Here is a 21879-nt window from a genome sequence, read left to right as displayed (position 1 = left end):
GATGTAGAGTTGTTAGAAGTCTGAATCCTTTGATGTCCTTTCAATGTCCCTCAGGGGAGCAACAGAGGACTGTCATGGTAGATCCCACAAGCACTTTGGTCTTTATTCCAAATGCCTTGCAGTCAATGGGAAAGCTGTTATTGTCCTTAAGGCAGTCGAGCTGGGGCATCTATTATGACCAGGATAAAGGTTATTGACATTTTCTCTTTCAAACAGTTTTGCTGAAGATTGTTGTTTCAAAATAAGAAGGTTCCTTCACTAATAATAATGAAATATTTTGAAAAGTCACTTTTTTGTTTGAATTTTGAGAATTTTGAGTGTTCATTACTTCCTTTCTGTGAATGAGTACCATGTAACAAAACCTTTGTGTCTCTTTTATTTTCCCTTACTTTTCCCTTCTCTTTGTTCTCTTACATTTTTTGTTGGATTGCTTTCCTCTTTCCATGCTACCTGTTCCCCAGATCTCTCTCCTAGGAGATGGTACAGTTACACAGCTAATTTGCAGAACTTCCTCTTGCTCCCAGCCTGAATATTTGTCTGGCAAAATCAATATCTTTTTTTTTTTTTTTTTTTTTTTTTTTTGTGGAAAGGGGCAGAAATGTAATGCTAAGAATATTGAAAATGTAAATAAAATGAAATCACAGCAAATTTTGTGAAGCTGTAGCAAAAATGGAAGTTGATTCCATTTTGAATCCTACAGGAAGGGAATGACTTTGAAACACTGATATTTTTTTGTGTGCATGAAATGGCTTGCCTGGCTGTGGCTGAGCGTAATGACCAGTGCTGCTGGTGAGGGTCCTGTTTTGCTGTACGCCTGATAACTGTAAAAGCTTTGCTGACTCCATTTGCAGCACCAACCACTGGCTTCTGCCTGATTATAAGTATAGAGATGATAGCATGGGAGAAGTTTTTTTTTTTTTTTCTTTTTTTCTTTAAAGTAAGCTTTAGTACTTTAGCATTCAGACCACTTGAATGCCTATTTGGACTCAAAAAGAGTTTTTTAAAGTTCCTGTATCCATTGTAGCAGGCTCCCTGAGTATTCTCTCCTTTGTAAACCAGCCTGTCAAATATTTCTAAGCTGGTTCCTTTTTTCCTGCTAGATAATCATAGCTGGCAAACTCAGCTTACAGTACCTCATTAGCTTACTGAAATCTGTGTCCTCTATCCCTGCAGATAACTGGAATTTAATATATATTTCTCCAAAACAAATGTTATAGGCATCATTTTTCATTTGTGCAAAAGCTGAGGAAATTCATCTCCTGCTGTATTTGCATGTAAAATATAGAAAAAATACGTAGAGGAAAACAGGGGAGAAAAAGAGGAGAAATGTAAACTGAGAGATAAAGAAAAATTTGAAGCATCCTAACTATATGTTTGAGCTTCAGGCAATGGCATTTCTTTGAAGAAAAACATTTCAGCTATTAATGGCTTTGAGTACCCAAGGAATTCAGGTCTAGGCCTGTAATATAGAAATAAACAACTATTATTGTTAATGAGAATATAGAAATTAAAGAATTATGGAACTGCTCCAGGTTGGAAACTATTGTGTTCCATCTGTTGTCTCCAGCATAACAATCCCAGGTCCTTCAGAAGAAGGAATATATTCTCTGCTGTAGGCATGCATAGGACAATTTTCTTCCCTGCTTATTCTCACATCTGCACCAGGCTGTCCTGATCTCTGATGGAGACTGCTTTAAAGACTAGATCGTGAGCTTAGTTTAATATCATTTCCAGAATGTTTGCGTACATAAACAAGTATAAATGGTGGGTACATGAAGCAAGAGCCAGCACTTCCTAGTGAGTAGTTTTGTTAGGGTTCTTTGATAGCTCCTGTGTGGGCTGTTGGGTTGTTCACACACACAGTAATGCACGTGTCCACACTTCATGTCCTGATACCTGCTGGGCAGATGGACTGGCCTGTCACTCAGCAGGAAAAACAGAAGGCAAAGTCAACTTTCCAGCCCTGATTTTTAGACCCAGAGGATTTGTAGACTTTTTATCCTGGAGGTCTCCCAGAGGAGGAGTAAGGATGGCCATCCAGGAGTGGGGCAGTGGTGTTCACACTCACAGGCTTTGCTCTAAATATTTTCTTCAATGTAGTGAACAAATTACTAAGTAATTATAAGAATACATATGCTTATATTGCAAATCCCCAGCTCTGGCTATCTGTTGTATACTATGAGTATGTAATGCAAACCTTCCCTGCACCCTCTAAAGTAAGTACCATGATAAATTTTCTCTTTCTCTTCTTGGCTTTTTTCTTGTCTTTCTTCTTTACAGAATTTTGACAATTTTGCATTATTTCATTTTCATAATGAGTAGTTTTATTAAACAATAATGAAAAGGTCAAACTGTACTCTTAGTTACTGTGAAGTGAAGTCTTTGGCAAAAGCTGCTCTGGAGATATTAAGAGAAGTGTCTGTAACAAGTGGTGGAGTGAATTTGAGGAATCCCAATTGACTGGAACCTCTTTTTTCCATTGCAGGAAAAAGACGATCACTTTGAATCTGTTCAGCTGAAATCTTCAAGATCCCAGAATATATGAATAATTATTAATGCTGCCTTCAAAGAAACAAACCTGATTTCTATTTTTACAGGACCATATTTTAAGCATATTCTGGCACACATTGTAGTGTTGATCTTGGTGAGAAACGCTCAGCCATTTAGGAAGAAAGAAGACAGAAAGCAAACCAGAAAATTGGATTGCCTTATCACGCAATTGAGTACCTTGCCAAAAACGAAAGCAGATGCTTGGATTCCATACTGGGAATGAAATTCAACTCAGGAAGAGATATACATACTGCAAATAACATGATTTTTTGCATTCACCTGGGCATTGCTCAGGCATGCCATATGATTTATAGGTACCTTTCATTTCCTATCACTCCTTCTCCACATATTCATAAGAATGATTTTCAGAGAGGCTTGAAACCTCCTGCAAATGTTGTGTATTGTCCTTTAGTAGCATAACTGTGAGTCTTTCTTGAAATGAAAATTGTGAATGGTACTGGGAATGAGCCTCAGGTGAGTGTTGAACTCTGGAGAATGCTTTTGATTGTAATGTTTTGAAGGGCTCGATGGTCTGCATTGGCCTCTGATACAAGAGGCATGGTTTTGCACCTGCAAATTGAACCCATTCTGACGCCTAACTCATGGCAATCAGGATTGGGGTAAAACCTGATGCTAATGAATATAAATGTGTTAACTGCTGTTGTATGAATTGCAGATCTGAGCCCTTGAGTTTACAGGCAATAGAAAGCTTAGTCTCTATAAAGACAAGGAAAATGATATCTACAGTGGAAGTGGCACTCATTGCTCTCTGTGGAGGCTTGTCCTTTCAAGAGAGGTGGGTGGCAGTTTCACTCCCCTCCCTTGGGCTGCCAATATGCCACCTTTCCCTAGGCTGCAAGCCAGCAAAGGCTGAACTCTGGAAGTAAGGCAAGAATCTCTACTTTTGGAGATCAGAGACCAGCTTTATCTGCTGAGGGGCTTATTAGAAATACTCAGCCACCTCTGTTTCTGGACCTAGGCAAGGAATGAAGGTGGATCCCAGGGGAGCTGAGCATGGCTTGTGCACTTGTGCAGCTCAGCATCTAAGTGCTTTCTGCTGTCAATGCAAGCACCTGCTTGGAAAGAAGGGCACAAAACATGGCCCTGAAAACTGGAGGCTAGGTGGACTTCATAAAGTCAGCCACATTGTAAGTATGAGATCTTCATAACGCCCACCCTAATCATTTCCTGAAATTCCTATTGAAGTCAGACTCAAAGGAATCTGAAACTTAGGCAAAAAAATATTAAGGAAAAAACATACAAGACTTGTATAGAGCCAGGAGAAAATGAGGAACCAACTTATGCTGACCTCCGGTCAGACTCACATTTCCATTCCTGTAAAATTATGTGAATTGTGGAATGCATCAAAGCCAGAAGAGACACATGGTCAGTAATGGTCTTTTTACAATAAAGAATAGAGATTTTTTTTTGGTTTTATATGACTGAGCTACATCTATCTATAAAAGAAGGCCCTATTAAGTAAAATTTAAATTAAACTGAATTTTCTGCACTCCGAATATTTTATTATACTACAGATGTGGACGAAAAAATTATGAAGCTTAGATTTTTGTTTGTTTGTTTATTTAGGGAAAATTCAGCTCATCTTTTTTATATCTCCCATCACAAAACACAGGCTTTACTCTTTTGATGGAAGATACTTCAGGCATCTTTACAGAAGTGGTGTACATTTTTTGTTGTTCTTGAAAAGGCACTTCACTTTCCCAAGAAAGATTTTTATGGGGTATTGTTGAATGTATATTAAATACACATTCCTTTTTGTATATTTTGTATCATTGCACACTTATTATTGTACATTGTGTTTGTCGTCATGATGTCATTTATATATGGTTGTCAGAGATGATATGCTCACAGAGTAAATGGTTATGGCTGTGGGACTTCACTTCTTGGATCTTTTATGAAGAGGGTTTTTATGTCGTTGATTTTTATTCAACCAGTGTGCTGTAGCATCAAAGATATATATCTGATGGGCATTCATAAAATAAAGTGAAAATATATTTGAAATTTTGGACTTGAGGTGTTTTGGTGGAACTACAGCCTTTTCTGAACATTGCCAGTCTGCAGTGGTGGCTAGAGCTTTTTGCTGCCACCAAACTGAATGTGTCTACATCTCTTTTAATTTTTCCCCCTTCTCTCTCCATATGTTTTCACAGACACATTGCAGTTCATTCTCTAGAATAACATTTCTTCCTTCATATCTCTGTACTGTAAAAATGCTTTAATTATTCTGAATTATATTTCATTTTACTTAAAATCACAGAGGGTTTGTTTGGTTCCCTCCCCTTTCCCTTTTATTTTCTGTTTGAAATAAAAAGTGGCAATTTCTGTCAGCTCCGATGGACTTTGCTGGATGACCCTTCTCAGCTCTGCTTCCAAATGGTTTGTCCAGATATTGTTCAATTTTTTTCCTGGCAACCTAACAGCTTATCTGGTGCAGTACTGACATAGTGGGATACAAGCACATACCGTATTTGCTTTAAAATAAGGAAATTGCATTGTCTGGCAATTAGGTGAGTTTAAACTGGCATACTTAGCTGATTTTTGTGGTCTTTTGTTTCTGTTAAAGACATAGTAGGGAGGGGAAGTTTTTATTTTCCTATGAGAATTAAATTTTGGAAACCTTTAACACTTCATTAAGAAATCAGCTGTCTGGGACCTCTTCTAGTACCCTGCCAAAATATACTTGCAGAAACCTCCCCCATTTCTCCCACATGGAATCACATCAGAAACTGTTATTTGATGCCATAAAACAATGTGAATCAGTCTGTTATGTGTTCAGTTGATTAAACGGAATGCATTTTATTGCCGCATTTGCATGCTTTTCTTTGAAATCTGGAGTCAAGCAACTGAATCTCTTCAAGGATTAAGCACATTTTAGTGGTTTTGCTGTATAAATTATTGGCAAATTAAACAATGTTATTGTCTTAGCTGTGACAGCACTTGCTGGGGGGAAAATGTGCAAAGAATGTATTCTAACTTGGTTCTGATTAAGTTGGTTGATGTTTCTAATATATAACATGATTGATTTAGAGTCTAGGTTTGGGGAAAATTAAGTGTCTTAGAGCCACAATGAAAAGTTATTGAGTAGCTTCAAGGAGCTGTCATCTTTGTTCAAAGAGAGGATTTACTCTTTAAGAAGTTTGGGGATGCTTCATTAATAAAGGGGAAAGTTTTTAGTGTTTTATTTATTTATTTATTTATTTTTATGTTTATTTTGGCCTGTCCTGCCAGAGCCAGGAATACCCAGATAATGGAGATACTTGATTGTAAGCAGACAAGGTAGAAGAAGATGTTGCCATTTAGGAGCCAGCGGTTGTTGACTTTGCTCCAGCAGCCACAACATATGCTTCAATGTCAGAGTAAAAGCAGCTACGGTGGGTGCTGATGTCCCAATGACAAAGGCATTTCTTCCAAAGCAAGGAATGCCACTGGTTGGTCTGTGTCATGAAGCATGAAGGACTTCAATTGGTGTTCTAGGTAATGATAACCTTAAGAGAAAACTTGGGAAATTCTGCTTCTCTCTGGTGGTGTTCTCTCTGTCTTTCCCCTTGTATACACCTTTCACAGAATCCCTTGTTTCTATTTCTTGTTGCTTCGAAATGCATGGGAACAGTGCTTCATTGGCAAACGTGCAAGGAAATAGGAACAGAAATAAAAATTGCTAGGTTAGGGTCATAAAATGTAGGGTATGTGTCACTACAGATGGTGACATCTCCAGACACCCTGTTGGCTCTGCCCACAATGGGTAGCAGGGAAGAGAGAGACATGAAAAGTGGCTTGGGCACCAGCTGCAACCGTGTTTGGGTGTATATAATATGGGACCTCATCAGGAAGAAATCGGTAAAGCCCTGTGAGCTGTCTGGTGCTCTAACAGCACCTAAAAGCCAGTGAGGTTGTGGGTCTGGCTGGGATAGAGTTAATTAGCCAAACCCACCAGAGCCATTGGGCTGATGGTGGGCAAGGAATGGGGAGGGGACATAACCAGGCAGCAGACCTAAACTGACCAAAGGGATATTTTGTGCCATGTGGTGTCACAGTCAGCAATAAAAGGTGGGAAAAGGAAGGAGAGGGAGGGCTCTTGCTATGAAAATGTCATTTCATACCACTCAGAACAGCCCAGCCTGGCTTTGACCTCTTTTCTCCTTGCAGTGACAAAACTGAGTTTTTTCCTATGTTGCTGAGAAGCTTTGTGGTGGCTCTGGATATACAACATCAACCTTTCTTCTTGCAAACTGTAAATGCTAATGAGTAGGGAATAACATCATGGAAATCAGCCTGATGAGGTTTGGGGTTATTTTGGTCTCCCTTTCTCTAAGTGTAGTAATTGTGTGAAGGGTTGCATCAGAAAAGTTTTGAACCAGAGCTCACATTTTTAGGTGGAACCAATATGTTCCAGATATTTTGCAATGATTTTTTGGGTTGTTCAAGGAGAATATGATATTTTTAATGTAAGATTTGATCATTTTGAGACACGTATTAGAGTTTTTCAGTTTAAAAAGACTTTTGGAATTCCTTTTGGCATTTCTTTGACTACGACTAAAACCTGTTGTATCCAATTTGTTCAGGAAAAGCAATCACCTGAAGACAAAACAAAATGTTTTTTTTTTTTTTTTTTTTTTTTTTTTTTTTTTTTTACCACAGTGGATTTTGTTTTTGTTTCCAAAACAACAAAAAAAAAGTGTCAGGACTTTAAAAAGAAACATCTCTCCTACCAAATAATAATAAAAGAACACCACCACCACCAAAACCAAATGTCTTTACTTCAGATCGATCTGCAGTTATTTTTTTTTGAGTCTTATTTCTCTGTTCAAGCAATAAATACAACATGATCAGCTATTCACAGACCTTTATGATTTGTATCAGTGAGCTAAGGTGCTGTAAGATTTTGTCTTTTGAATGAAAAATGAAACTTGTCTGCAGCCTCCATAGGCACCACAGACACTGGGTTAACACTGCCTCACTCTCATCCCCAGTGTTTCCCCCTGCCCAGAGCTGGGGTGCCCGGGGATCCCATGGGCCCTGTAAGGAACCAGGGCAGGTCTGTTCTGACCCAAACCATTCTGTGATTCTACGACGGGAGCACTAAAGAGACCAAAAGAGTTGTATACTATAAAATGAAGTTTTATATAAATGCAAACACAAAAAAAATGTATATTGTTTAAAACAGACAAACTCAAATGATGGTGTGAAACAACAGAAATAATAATAATAATAACAACAATATCAGCAATAATAAGAATAAAATTGCCCATTCTCAGGAGATTTTTATGCAAGTGCAGTGTGCAAGGGTTTTGCCAGACTTTGACATTTTCCTTTTGTTTTGCTGTGTTTTGAAACTGGATTACTTGAAGCGTCAGGCAATATCACATACCCTGAATCCCTGGTTATTCCAACAGAAAGCTGTAAAAAGCTTTCAAAAAACAAACTAAGTGAAATACAGGAATATCTGGAACATTAAATGGGGCTGGAACTCCAGAAGACCAATGTGTTTTTTTTTTTTTTTTTTTTTTTGTGTGTGTGTGTGTGTGTAAAAAACCCATAAGCAAGTGGCTTTCAAACCCCCTTAGTATTCATAACATGTGTTCTGACACAGACACTAGGTCATTTGCTCAATAGTGCTATCGAAATGAATGAAAACTCGGGGACAATAAGATTTTCACCTGTTATAAATTAGCTTCAGTGATGCCAATTTAGATTTTAGGGGCATGGTTCATCTGACACAATGCTGTTCTTTTTGGTGTAAACTTTGTGATCTGAACAAGCTGTGTTAGACCTTGCTTAGAGAGATTTATCTCAGTCTAAAGTAGCAAACCAAGGTAAGTCAGGGGACTTGTGCCCACTTCTATCCACAAAGTGAGAAGGCGTTGACTGTCTCATAGGTAGTTATCTATATTGTAGGCAGTGGGTGTTAGGTGAAGTAGATCTGACCCTAATTGTTGTTTCCCATAAAAACTGAGAAGAAATTCTCCCTCGCTTGGGCATTTTTAAGATGCTCATAAAGATGATGTTGATGCAAGCACATTAACATTATGATCAGATGTTTTGACTTTTTGCCGTACCGTGTACTGCCTCTTATTCTACCAAAGAGCATACAAAGGTCCCATTAATGCCACTGCCAAACTGGAGTTGCTTTGATGGGTCTTGATTGAGAAGACAATACTCCAAGCCTGTGCTGTGCATCAAGGTGAGCACCAAGCCTGAAACATCAGGCACTCTAGAGCTTGTGGAGATAAAGAAGCTGACAGCAGGGCTCAGCATGTAACATGGGTTGAGCAATAGCTATTTGGGGAAAGTCACAGGGATTTCAGTGCTGAACAGCTCCACGATGCAGAGGCTGAAATAGCTGCTCATGTAGCTAGCTGAAGAGGAGTAGACATCTAGACATCTTCACTGGTGAACACGTGGGTATGCGAAAGAATTATTCATCTACCTGTGAGTAGGAATTTTAAGAATGTGTTTAATTTTTACATTCAAAATGACTATTCCTTTGCCAGTTCAGCCCTAAGGACTTGCACCTTTCCAGAAATGTGTAAAAACCTCTGAAAGTAAATGAAAATTGGGCTCCAGAGAACTTCTATAATCGACACCATATATCTCTGGTCTCTGCCTTTCAAGCCTGACTGGTGTTGCCTTTGAAGTCAATGCAACTTTTGCTACTGACCTTAGCTGGAATGAGATCAACAGGAACAAGCCCTTAGGTAAATATGCCCAGACACATTAATCAAAGGTGTGTTTGTTTCCTTAATGACTTATTGGACCCAGCAGAAGGGAGGATTTCAGATTGTTTCAATAGAGCGAGCGTGGCTTGCAGAGAGCAGCTATAAAAGCCAGACTTTAAGCGTATTTTGCAGTCATCTCAGTAGCCACTGTGTGTATGTGTCTTGAATTGTTTGGTTTGAATGCAAAGGTCACCCCAGAGACATGTGCAAAGGTCTCCTACATTTCTCTTTTGTAACTTTTTTTGGTCTCCGTAGCGCTCCAATTACTTTTCACGGCAGCGGTGATGCAGGCAAGCGGAACCAGCTTTGTTTTGGCTGGAGGTGTAAAACCGTCTTAGCTAATTTTCTGACAGATTTTATTCTCTCTCTTTGCCAACCTAATCTAAAATCTCTCTGCTTTTTATATGCTACCAGTCTACTCTGGGCATGATGAATTGAAGTCATGCCAAATGAGTGAACCAGTAACCATTTTTTTTTTTGCTAATACCTCACTGAGATGCAATTAGACATTTTCACTTTTGGAAATTATCCTGCATTTTAAAAACAAGAGAAGCACTTGAGATGCTTTAATAATGTGCTTTTTTATTATATTTTTTTAAGGAGAGGAAATTTGTACTTGGCCCTGACAAAGCATCCATCATAAACACATACTATGTGATGTGGATTTAGTAACACGGGCACACACTCATACACACCTAAGTGTACACATACATGCTTAAGCTGCAGGCTTTTTATCCTTTCTACCTCCCCTGGTGTTTAAGGAAGTCCCCTCAGGAGCGTGACGACCTTGAGGGAGGAAGAAACAAAAATGAAACCATGCTGAAAAACTTTTATCTCTTTATTATTGGTGCCTTTACATTAATACTGCTGTTTTGTGCTGAGAAAACCAACCTGTTACACGTAAGGTAACTGTAATATACAACATAGAAATGCAGTCTAAGTTAATTACAACAAGGAGCTACAAAAAAATTTCGTAGGAAAGAAGTCACCTAACATTGCAACTGTGCTTGCAACAAATCACTCCCTTACTGCAGGACTATGCACGTTGTGAACCATGGCTATTTACACGTCCCTTACAACCGTTAACAACAGAAGGGCTAAAATCAGTCTAAAAAGTTCCAGAACATCACTATATACTGTACAATCCTCAAAAATAATTTATTACACTGTTTCTAAAAAAAGGTACTAGTCTTGTTTTGTTTACTTTTGTCTTCTGGTGTTTCTGGAGTGCACAGCATGTGCAAAATTTTGCCTAACAGTCTAAAAACTCAAGAACTGAACCGCAAGTCACAATCACAGAGATGAGGTGGTGGAGTCCAGGACTTCCCTTCCATTGCAGACGGTCGGTACGTACATACTAGCAGATGCTGAAAGAGAAAGAGGGGAGAAAATCAACTAACTTTGGGGGCGACAGAATCACAATGCATAGGATTAGGATCTGGACCATCTCACCCAATTTTAACTAAGATACCCAATGACACGTCACTGGCAGAGGTGACTGCGTCAGCTGTGAGGCTGCTGGAGGTGTGCTTGCACCTCTAGGAGACAATTCAGATCTGAGGCTGAGGAACCCTCTGGAGGAACCTGATTTTTCTTTGCTAAGAGAGCTTAGGGTGATTAAGCTTGACGAAGAAGTGTCTGAATAAAATGCCTGAAGTTTTTTGTGTAGTTGTTGTTGTTGTGTGGTTTTTTTTGGTGATGATTCTGGGCCATGGGTGTCAAATTGTAACATTTTGCATGGTAGCGTGAATGAATGTAGCTAGAGTGGTGCAAAGATATCTCTGTAGAGTAAAATGTGAACCTGTGGATTTTTCATTTCTTCTTGGCATGAAATGATCCTACAAGCTTTCATGTGATTGGAGTGGACATTCCTGAAATAAAACACATGCATTTTTAAATCCAGGAGAGAATTCACCTCTGCACATTAGAGCTGTGTATTACTCTATTTTTAATTACAAAAAAAATAAAAATAAAAAAAATAAAAATCTATGTGCCTATTGGATGGAATTAATATTTTTTTTTAATATCTGAATTTGAAAGCAAAATTATTTCTCACTTAGTCCCAGAATATTTTGTGGCCATAATCCCCTTGATTTCTAGGATCTCTGGATCAGGATCCAATGTGCATCCAGAGGTAAGGGCCAAATTCTGTTTCTCTTCCCTGTCTATATTGCCTAATGTTTTTTTCAACAAGTTTTCATTGCTTCAGTGATATGACAATTGAATCTGAGTACCAGAATCTGTTTTCAAATGTAGTTGTATTTTGACTGTAGGATATATTACCATTCTGCCAAAGACAGGTGGTTTTTAATTCAAAAGCAAGCTGGTTTGTCCATCTTTGTAAAAATTATCCACTGGGCATCAGGAATGTGTTTTCCGATGCTCTGTGACATCTCTGCTTACAGCACCATAAAGCTGTTTTTTGAAAGATACATTGGGTTAATGATAACAGTGACCCCGAGAAATGTGATGCCTTCATCAAAGAAAACACACAGCAAGCAATGACTTAGTAAACTCAATCATCCAGTGTAAAAAGCAATTTATGTAGCTGACAAGGGCATGCTCACTCTTCCAAAACTGGTGCTGGCTGCAGTCTTGGTTGCAGACTGGTTCTCTAAATACTCTCAGCATCATTTTCAGAACAGATCATTATTTCTTCAAATTAGCTCCTATTTCTAATTCTTTCATTGATGGAGTAAATATTTCATGGCAAATAGAACTGCTTTAACATGACAAATTTAGAGGAAGCCATGGACTAACCTGATACTCCAAGGGTGGGGCATACCCTAATAAGCTGAAGAACCAAGAATGAGCCCTTGATCTGAATTAGATGAAATTTCATCCCTCACAACTTGTATCTGTGCTTAAATCTGTGGGTAGAAGGGGACAGGACCTCAAGTCCAGGATTTTATGAAAATTATCTATCAGGTTTTAATTAACTATACTTGGTTTTTAACTGGAGATAGTCTGGCAGTACACTGACCTGAAGTTTTTCTTATCGTTATTTTTATTACCACTTATGATAGGCAAACAGAAAAATCCCTACTACTTAGGAGACTTGTTTTAAACCCTAGTTCTTCTCCAGTATGACTACAGGCAAAAGCATTTAGGTTCTGTCAGAATCAGTCGCCCACCCAGAACTTTTTTAGCTTCAGGGGCCTCTTTGAAGTCCAGCCCACTAAAGAGTATGAATAGCACAGTAAGTGGATCAGGAGGATGCCAAAGCTGGATGGAGGAATATGGTGGTAGGCGATGAACAAGTGGCCTTGCCTTTTCAGTCCCCAGGCTTTCTTCACAGCATGTGAAAGCACTGCTCTTGTAGTGCTGGGAGGCAGGTGTTAACTCTGCCGGGTGGAGTAAAGGGTTCACACTGAGTGTCCAGCTCTCTCAGTTGTCTGAACAAAAGATTTTACTTTTCCTTACAAACCTTTGCAATCTTAAGCATTGGCACTGTAGAGTTCAGAACTTCATGCCATGTAGCCAGTGCAGGGTCTCCTGAAAGATCAGTGAGCCTGCTAGGGACACCTCACCTCCCTTTTGCCTTGTGCTCAGGCCATGCAGAAATGTAAGACAAGACCAGAAGTCTTGATGTGCCTGCAATTCATGCTTTTCATAGGATCCCAGAATGGTTTGGGTTGGAAGGGACCTTAAAGCCCACCCAGTGCCACCCCCTGCCATGGGCAGAGACACCTCCCAGCAGCCCAGGCTGCCCAAAGCCCCATCCAGCCTGCCCTTGGGCATTGCCAGGGATGGGGCAGCCACAGCTCCTCTGGGCAGCCTGGGACAGGGCATCACTACCGTCAGAGTGAAGAATTTGTTCCTAATATATGATCTAAATCTCCTCTCTTTTAGTTTAAAGCCATTACTCCTTGTCCTATCACTATATGCCCAAGTAAAAAGTTGTTCTCTTTTGATCTCCTCTTTTCCAGAATCAATTTTGATTATATAATCCAAGGAAAAGAATCAGAGCAAAAGCACAAGAGCTCAGTACCACTGTAGGCACCTTGCACCATACCTCTATAGTCAGGCAGACTCAAACTTGTTGTGTGCAACTTCCTCTACCCATGCTCACAGCTGGACAGCTGTGAGTTAATTATGTATAAAAGCCATATATCAGCACTCGTTTGGAGCTAGGGCCAGGCAAAGAAGTTATGAGAGAGAAAATTTACCAGCTTGGCTGTAAACAGTAGCTTCAGTTCTTATTCTGACCCCTGTGGAGGACACCTGGAGGAGTTGAAGTCTGTGTGCAGCTCTCCATGGGGACATAAATGGAGGGAATTACATCTTTGGGCTGTAAAAGCTCAGCCCCCATCATGTAGGTGCTTAAATCAGTCCTGAGCTCTCTAGGAAGGTTTATGAGTGCTGATCTCCTACCTTATGGAAACACCTTTTCTGTGCCCCATAAAACAGTCCCCAGGAAAACTGGGCAAAACTCTGTATAAGGGAAGCAGAATTTGTGCTCTGCCAAAGGTGAATTTTCAGTTCCAAATAAGCATGTATGGATATAAACATTTCAGAGCATGTTGTGTACCCAGGTACACATATATCCTACTTCTTAAAAGTCTCAGCAAGTCACTTGCTGTTCATGGCCCACTCAGCTCATGGCATTAATGACTGATCGAGTAAGGAGGTGGTGGCAGCCCCTAGCCAACAGAGATGGGAAACCATGGGGGTAAGAAACATACTTTTCAAGAATGCAGCTGCAAAAGGGTGTAGGGGGACCTCCTGTTCTCTGAAGCTCTGATAATGAACAAGAACTGGCTGTTTGGATGTTGCTGACACCAGAATGCCCTGGAGCTAATTTTGATCAGCCTCATATTAAGCAGTTTCTGACTGATGAAAACACCATCAAGACCAAAGGAGAAACAAGCTGACAGCTCTGGGACTGATGAGAGGAATATTTCAGATTCCTTTTTTTTTTTTTTTTTTTTTTTCTTTTTGAATAGATGCTGTGTGGTTATTGATGTTGTCTTCCTGTATGCCTGCTGCCATTGAAGGAACGTACCCAAAGATGAACTGGTAGTGATGAGCAGGTAGAAGCAGGCCGGTAGCAGGCATGGAAAGGGCCGCGGTATGGATTAGAATACATTTGTATGACAATGGCTTTGGAGGTTTATGAATGACTGCACAGTTTAAAAAAATGCATTACAATCATAAACAAATAAATTGAAGGGTGTGAGGGAGAGTTCTCCTCAAAAATATTACTGTTAGGATAGATAACAAATTCCCACTGTTATTTATTTAAATAATCTCCCTAGATGGGAACTGCTTTTTTTTTTTTTTTTTTTTCCATTATATAGGATGGAACTTTTTGTCTCTCTTCCAGGTCCTTTCTGTGTCTTGTGGTCCAAAAAGACCAACAGAGACCATCACGCCTTATTCAGCCAGGTGTAAGCATGAAAGGCAAAGGAACAAGGAAACCTTTCTAACCACTGAAGTAACAAAAGGTTGTAAGACTTGATCTTTATATTTCCCTTAATGTCTCAAAGATACTTACAAACTTGAAAAAGTGAGCTCTTAATCTAAAGGTATAGACTGAGGATCTCAGTTGCATGCATGCACATATACATACCTATATTATCCAGTAATTACAAAAAAAAAAAAAATTAATTCCAAAATGCAATCCTGCACAAAATTGTCCATGAATAAAATTGGTTTCAGACAGCTTATTTAATAGTATGAGGGGATTTAAAAAAAATAATCAGAAAAAAAACATCTTTACAAAATCCATAGGGGACAAAAATAATCACAGGAGGCTTACCATTTTGTCAGTTGGCCAAGCTTCTAAAGTTTTTTGGGAATCCATGGGTCTTGCAAGTCCAGCCCCTTTGGCAGTGCTCTGCACTTTAGACATTTAGGGTCATCTCATCCCTCTTTATTTAAGTTTTCAGAAATAGCAAATAATTTTGGATTCTGGAGCCTGGGCTGGATGAGATAGAGGATGTGCAGGGCCACATGGTTGCTCTCTCTTGTTAAGGGCCCCCAGGCATACGAGGCACAGAGTGGTTTGGGAAGGGAGAGCCAGGGATGGCTAGGTTCCCTTTACCTCCTCATCCCTGCCCATCTGACACACTGCAGGGTCTATAGCTCCTTACACATTCTGACTGAAGCCTGTTGTACCAAAAATTTCTAGAAATTTTTGAAAATTGAGTCATATTCAAAAACCTGAGGCTAGATTAGTGTGAACTTCCTGGCAGACCTTGCTCTGTGCATCCCCACTTTCTTCTCTCTCTTATTCCTCGCCTCTCTCAAGATGCAGTGTGTTTTTCGACCAGCTATCCAAGTTAGGCGTGCTGTGTGTGTCTTGTGAACAAGGTGCTGTGTGCTCCCATCCTTGCCTTGTTAAGTTTGACAAGGAAAAAAAAAAAGACATATATGTGACCTATTTTTTTTAAACCCTAAAAATCTCCAAATAACACACCCAGAAGAAGAGCCACAGCCTCATAACAAAATCACAGACATGAGTCTGCTTGGGATGAAGGCACAGGAAAGGAGGGAGGCTGAGCAGGTGAGCTGTCCTTGCAGCACAGCACTGCTTGCTTTTCCCTTCTGTGGCATTTACAAAAGGTGTTGCTCACACTCAGCATACAGAAATGGTTTCTGGCATCCCTTGTACGTGCTTGCTGCAGAATTGGAGATTTTCCCTTTTAACTCAGGTGATAAAAAGCATTGAGAGAGAGCTGCATTGTGGCCTGGGTCCTGCCAGAGTGTCATTTTGATGGGAATACCCCAGGGCAATCTGTTCCTGGTGCTGCTGCCAGAGTGACAGCAAGCGACGGGTCCCCCTTGCTTTGTGCTGAACAGGCTGGAGTTAGAGCCTGCTGCAAGCTCTCTGCTGGCTTCAGTGAGCTTTAGATCAGGCTCCAAGCTCATTCCCATGGGAAGAGGAAAAGTTTTTCTCTCCAGACACAAACGAAGTGATGCTTCCATGGGGTACACAGCCCTGCCTACAGAAGGCTTTTGGTTGCCGGTAAAAAAAACATCCACTGCAACCCCACATCTTTACAGAAAGGCAACAGTTTTGCTACTTACACTGGGAGTAAGTGGTCCCGGTCCCACTGACACTGAATCTGTTGAGGTGGAGTCTGTGCGTGACCACATTCTTCTGGGGCTGGAAGAGGATGATGTGCACTTTGGGTGCGAACAGGCAGCCCAGCACAACAAAGCCGCTCAGACTCACGGAGATGCACATGGTGGTGGTCTGCACCTGGGATAGAGTGGGGGCAAAGGGCCAGGTTTCAGTGTGGAAAGCTCGGAAATTCAGAGTGTTAGAAGCATCATCATCATACAACAGTAGGAATCACAATCAGCACTGGTACAGGCTGGCTTGAACATCTGTTTCATTCCTATCTTCCACAATCCTAGGATCGTACAACACAGCTGCATGGTGCTGATGGTGCTCTGTGTCTCTGTGTATTATCAAGGGGTGCTTGACCAAGTGTGTTCTCCCTCAGTTTAGCACAAGAATGAGAAGGGTCTCTTTTACCCCAATACCCTTGATTACTAGTTTGAAGACTGTAATGCTGCATCTGAGCAAAGCCAGCCACACTGGAAACCAGGCTGCAGGCACAGTGCTTCACATGGGGTAACATTTGATGCTTCACACAAAGCATCCATTTGAAAACCTTTTTAGCCTCCAGCTTCAATCCTAATCAGAGAACCTGATCAATCCCTTACTGAGACATAGGTATGAATTTGAGTAAGCCTAAGAACTGGTGACATTTGCCAGGCTGATCCTGAAACGTGCCCTGGGTTTGAGGCAGGGACCTTTGGGTTGAGATGATTTTTTTTGTAAGTCTACAGGATTTTGGAGTAATTGTCTTGGGCCATTTGTTAGCATAGCTTTTCTGTCACTGTCTATCTTCCTCTTTTTTCACAACTAGGTGCCAGTTTACTGCCTCATTTTCAGTTTATATTCTTTTCTTCCAAGCAGATTCCTTAATTAAGATGTTGAATTAAACTGCCATAAACTCTACTGCTTAATTTGAATGATCATACATCCATGACTCGTTTTGCCTTAGTTACACTCCTGCAGTCCTTGGAGATTAGCCTTCTTCCATGGGAATGCTTCTCACGTCTCCTCATCAGAAATAGTTGTTGCAAAATAAAAATTGGAGTACGGAATGGACTTTGTAGCTTTATATAACCACAGAGCACCAAGTGCGTTGTTAGCAGTGAGTAAAATTCATGTCATCAAATAATTAATGTTCACTGTTTACCAAAGGTGGATGTGGCAAGTGTAATGGAAAGATGCTCAGATTTCATGAGGTGAGGGATCATGGAAGACCCTATAGGGACATTAAGAGAAAGGGACACCTTCAGCACTTTCTAGGTCACCAATCTGTGTTTGGTCTCCAGGCCTCTGCCATCACTTCTGAGCAGGTATTGAACCAGGCACTGTATGGGTAAAATAGGACTAGAAGTTTTCTAATAAAACAAACATCCATCCAGTATTTTCAGGATATGGTCTGTGCCTTCGGGAGCAGCTCAGATGTGCAGACACAATTACACAGCTGATCAATGGTTTAGGATAAAAATAGTCCCCCCAGGGTGTCTTTTCACCCGTGTCACTCAGAGGCTCCAGGTGTAATCTAGCCCCACAGACCCCAGTGCTGGCAGAGCCAAGGCAATCCTGCTAGAGCATGCAGGATCTCCCAGGCAGGGGAGTGAGCTCCTGCAGCCAGAATTACCCCTGAAGAAAATGCAGGGAGAAGCTGTCTAAACAGTAGCAACTTCTGACACATGATTTCATTATAACCAGTCTAACTCCCAGACTTCCCTTCCTGTGTATCTGCATTTCTTTAGGTTTTGTCTGAGGTAATTGGGTGAAAAAAAAAATCCCTCAAGTGTGCTAGTATTGGAGCTGCTGTGAAATATGTGTGCTTATTAGTCACATCAGGTTTCTTTGTATCTTTGATTCTGAAGGATAACTCCTTGATGAAATCAATGTGGACCTCTGCATGAAAATCAATAGCATCAGTCTTTTCCAGAAGCTCTCATTTAAATTTCTGAGAGTGCAGCCACCAAACACAGCAGTTTCTGGGTTCTGCTTCTGGGACTTTCTGGGAACTAGTTCTGGGATCATTGAGGGGTTCCTGGGAAGTCTCCAAGGAACGTCAGGGTGTCTTGCTGCTGCTGGGAAAAGGATTCCTGTAGGAAGCTGTGACTTCTACCAACCTCCAGCAGCTCCTAAGGAGCTGTCAGCTGCCCTTGATCAAAGAGTGCTGGAGCTTGTGCCCCTGGAGGGTTGGGCACTCATGTTGCAGGTGCTGGGAAGAGCCTTCTGTAAATGCTGGGCAGCTAATAGGTTCAGCAGCATGCAGAAGTGTGCACAGAAGAGGGTTAGAAATGATGCTGAAGGCTATATTTCTGTGCTGAGTGATGGTGGTGTGCCACAAGGCATGGTCCCCAACTGGGACGAGTATACCTGACACACCAGAGGACTCAAACCAGACTGAGCTACTGAGAGGGGATGCAGATCTGCAGTGCTGGAGCTGCAGGGATGCCTGGGGAGGACTGGGGAGGACTGGGAGGTGGTCTTCCTGCAGAAGTTAGAGGATTTCTGCTTAATCAGCCTGATCTCCTTCTACAGTGAAATAACTGACAACGTGGGTGATGAGAAAGTATCTGGTAGTTGTCACTCTCTCCCATAACTTCCTCATTGACAAGCTGACAATATGAAAAGTGGGCAGTGGGGTGAACTGAAAACTGACTGGGTTGCAGGCTCAAAGGCTTTTGATCAGTGGCACAAATTCCAGCCAGAGGTCAGTCACTGGTGTTGTACCCCAGGGGATGATACCGGAGCCAATGCAGCTTAACACCTTCCTTAACAGCTGGGATTATGGGACGGAGTGCACCCTCAATAAGTTTGGAAATGAAACATGAAACAGAACTGGGAGGAGTGGTTGATACATGAGAGAGCTGTGATTCAGTAGGACCTCAGCAAGCTGGAGAAATGGGTAGTTAGGAAACTCACTGAAGTTCACTGAAGGGAAAAGCACAGTCCTGCAGCTTGGGCAGGATAACCCCATGTACCAGTATGAGCTGGGAGCCAACTAACTGGGAAGCAGCTTTGCAGAGGAGGTACTGAGGGCTGTGGTGGACAGCAAGTTGATCACCAGCCAGCAATGTGCCCTTGCAGCTCTGGGTAAGTCTCCTGGTAGGCCTCCTGGGTTGCATTAGGCAGAGTGTTGCCAGCAGCTCAAGAAATGCATTCCTTTCCCTCTTCTCAGCACTAGTGAGACACATTTGGAGTGCTGTACCCAGCTCTGGACTGTCCGGTACAAGAGAGACATGGATCTACTGAAGTGAGTGCAGCAAAGGGACACAAAGATGATTAAGAAACTGGAGCAACTGTCTATGAGGAGGGGCTGAGAGAGACGGGGTTGCTCAACCTCAGAGAAGAGAAGGCTGAGATGAATCTTATCAGTGTGCATGTGTGGGAGGTGGGAGGAAAGAAGAGGGAGCCAGGCTCTTCCCAGTCGTGTCCAGTGACAGGACATAGGCCATTGACACAAAATGAAATAAGGGAAATTCTGGTTAAACATAAGTAAACTGTGTGGATGGTTAAATGTTGGTACAGATTGCCCACAGAGGCTGTGGAGTCTTCATCCTTGGAGATATTCAACACCCAACTGGCCACAGTCCTAAGCAGCCTGTTGCAGGTAATTCTGCTTTGAGCAGGGAAGGTTGGTTGAGGCAATCTGGAGTGGTCCTTTCCAACCTTGGTGCTTATGGGAAACACCTTGGTGCTTATTTCCAACCTTGGTGCTTATGGGAAGACAAAATGTGTGTGGAAAAATCCCACAGCTGACCTCATGATTGAATCACCATGAGTTCAACTGTAAACTCTTCCCTCAGAATTTCATTTGCTGGTAAAATTGATTTTATTTAGGGAAAAAAAAAAAAAAAAAAGTAATATTGGTCTTGAAAATATAAGCAAGCTTAGTCTAGAAGAAAAAAACACAGCTATACCATAAACCCTTCTCAAAGTAGAGGAAGCCTTAACTAAATAGCAGGACTGTTTGGTGGGTAGATCTGTAAGACGGAAAGATGCATGCTATCCCAACACATCTAACATGCTGTCTGGTGCTTCTCATATAGGGTTTATACAGGGACATTTCCACATCATTATTGGTAGCGATCAGTACTAAATATACATGTATCTACATATATATACACTTTAACTGAATTTGAGGCCAACACCAAATCTTGGGATACATTTCTGGGAGTTCTCCCCCTTCTTTTTTCAGAAGTGTGAATCCTAGTAATGAATCTCAAGCCAGTCAACATTTACTTTTTTCTTTGCTAATATTATGTTTCTCAGACTGGTCATTAGTGTTGCCACCAGTATCAGTATACATTAGGATGGCACACATTGATTTGTAGTCTACATGTGATACTTCATGGAAAGTAAACGAGATTTTCAAAGGAAAGCCAAAAATGTACTCATATAGAATGGGATTTTTAAAAAGTTCCTGACATGTCATGAAAGTATCAAAAAGGTGTCAAATTAATTTTCTGTTATCTCAGTAGGACTCAAGTTGTCTTATTTGGAACCTTTTATTTAAATTAAATCCCCATAGGTGCTGCTGAAAAATCCCACTCAGGAGACGAGGCTAAAAATATTGCTTGAGCAATTGTCATGCTCCTCTTGACCATTAGTGCCTGTGCTGTCCACTTGTGTGACAGTCTGCACCAATATTACCTTCCTTCTGTGTCTATCTTCCTGATTACTTTGAGTGTCAGGAGCTTTTCCCCAGTGCACACCCTAAACTTTTCCTTCATTAGCTTCAAGTCATTACTCTCCATTCTAACTTCTCCTGAGACTGAATAATTCTTTTCTCTCTTTTTGTTGCCTTGAAATTATTTATAGTCTATGATCACGTCTCCCTGGGTTTACTCTTGTCTAGACTAAATATATTTAGCTCTTTTACTGTCACTCTGCGTGTCTTACTGTGGTCGTTTGTTATCTACTTTTGTTTTCTCGAGGTTTTCAGTACCTTTCCTAAGCTGAGAAAAATAGTACTAAACATAATGGTTCAGGATGGTCGCACTAAGCATGTTAAGTGACATTATTAAGTCTCTGGTTTTACAAGCCATTTCTTGTACATACTACTGTTGATAATTGCACCCTAAGTTAGTCTCCTACCCTTCTTCTGGGCAGAAAGTTGAATTAATTCAGTATAATTTGTAAGGGCCAACTCCATCAGTCACTTCTCACATCATAATAACTGTGAGATTTCCAGTGGAGCTGATCAGAATTTTCTTCTGAGACAATTTCCTTCTGTCCAAAAATACAATCTTATTGAACCTGAAGCTTTGCAAGAATATGTAACAATTTAAACAATTTAGTATTTTTTAAGGTTGTTGACCAATATTTTCTGCTCAGTGAGGTATGTGTTTTATCTTCTACAAAGTGGAGAGAAACTAAAAGTTCTATGTGAAAGCATAAAATGTTCGAAATTAAAAACAAACAAAAAACAAAACAAAACAAAACAACAACAAAAAGAAGGGAACTAGTTACTTCAGTTTTAATTTAAGGCCCACCCCCACGAAATAACTCATTATGACTCACTCTAGCTCATGATCT

The 21879-nt window shown here is 40.8% G+C and overlaps 2 protein-coding genes across 5 annotated transcripts in view; one reads left to right on the top strand and one right to left on the bottom strand.

The window, feature by feature from the left end:
* ELAPOR2 (endosome-lysosome associated apoptosis and autophagy regulator family member 2) overlaps positions 1 to 4661 on the top strand; it is a 101551-nt gene extending 96890 nt beyond the window's left edge. For all 4 annotated transcript variants that reach the window (XM_082762147.1, XM_082762148.1, XM_082762146.1 and 1 more), the window contains one exon: positions 2486 to 4661. In XM_082762147.1, coding sequence (XP_082618273.1) covers positions 2486 to 2545 — 60 coding nt within the window. In that variant the 3' untranslated portion in view covers positions 2546 to 4661. The remainder of the gene's footprint in view (positions 1 to 2485) is intronic.
* Positions 4662 to 10580: 5919 nt separating this feature from the next.
* GRM3 (glutamate metabotropic receptor 3) overlaps positions 10581 to 21879 on the bottom strand; it is a gene marked incomplete at both ends in the record, with an annotated part of 45242 nt that continues 33943 nt past the window's right edge. The window contains 2 exons of the mRNA XM_082756714.1: positions 10581 to 10654; positions 16320 to 16494. Of these exons, the coding sequence (XP_082612840.1) occupies positions 10581 to 10654; positions 16320 to 16494 (249 nt within the window). The remainder of the gene's footprint in view (positions 10655 to 16319; positions 16495 to 21879) is intronic.

This window comes from Aythya marila (genome assembly GCF_965140915.1).
Source record: "Aythya marila genome assembly, chromosome: 1".
Lineage (NCBI taxonomy): Eukaryota > Metazoa > Chordata > Aves > Anseriformes > Anatidae > Aythya > Aythya marila.
Note: the sequence above shows the minus strand (reverse complement) of the source record. Positions and strands in the feature narration are given on the sequence as shown.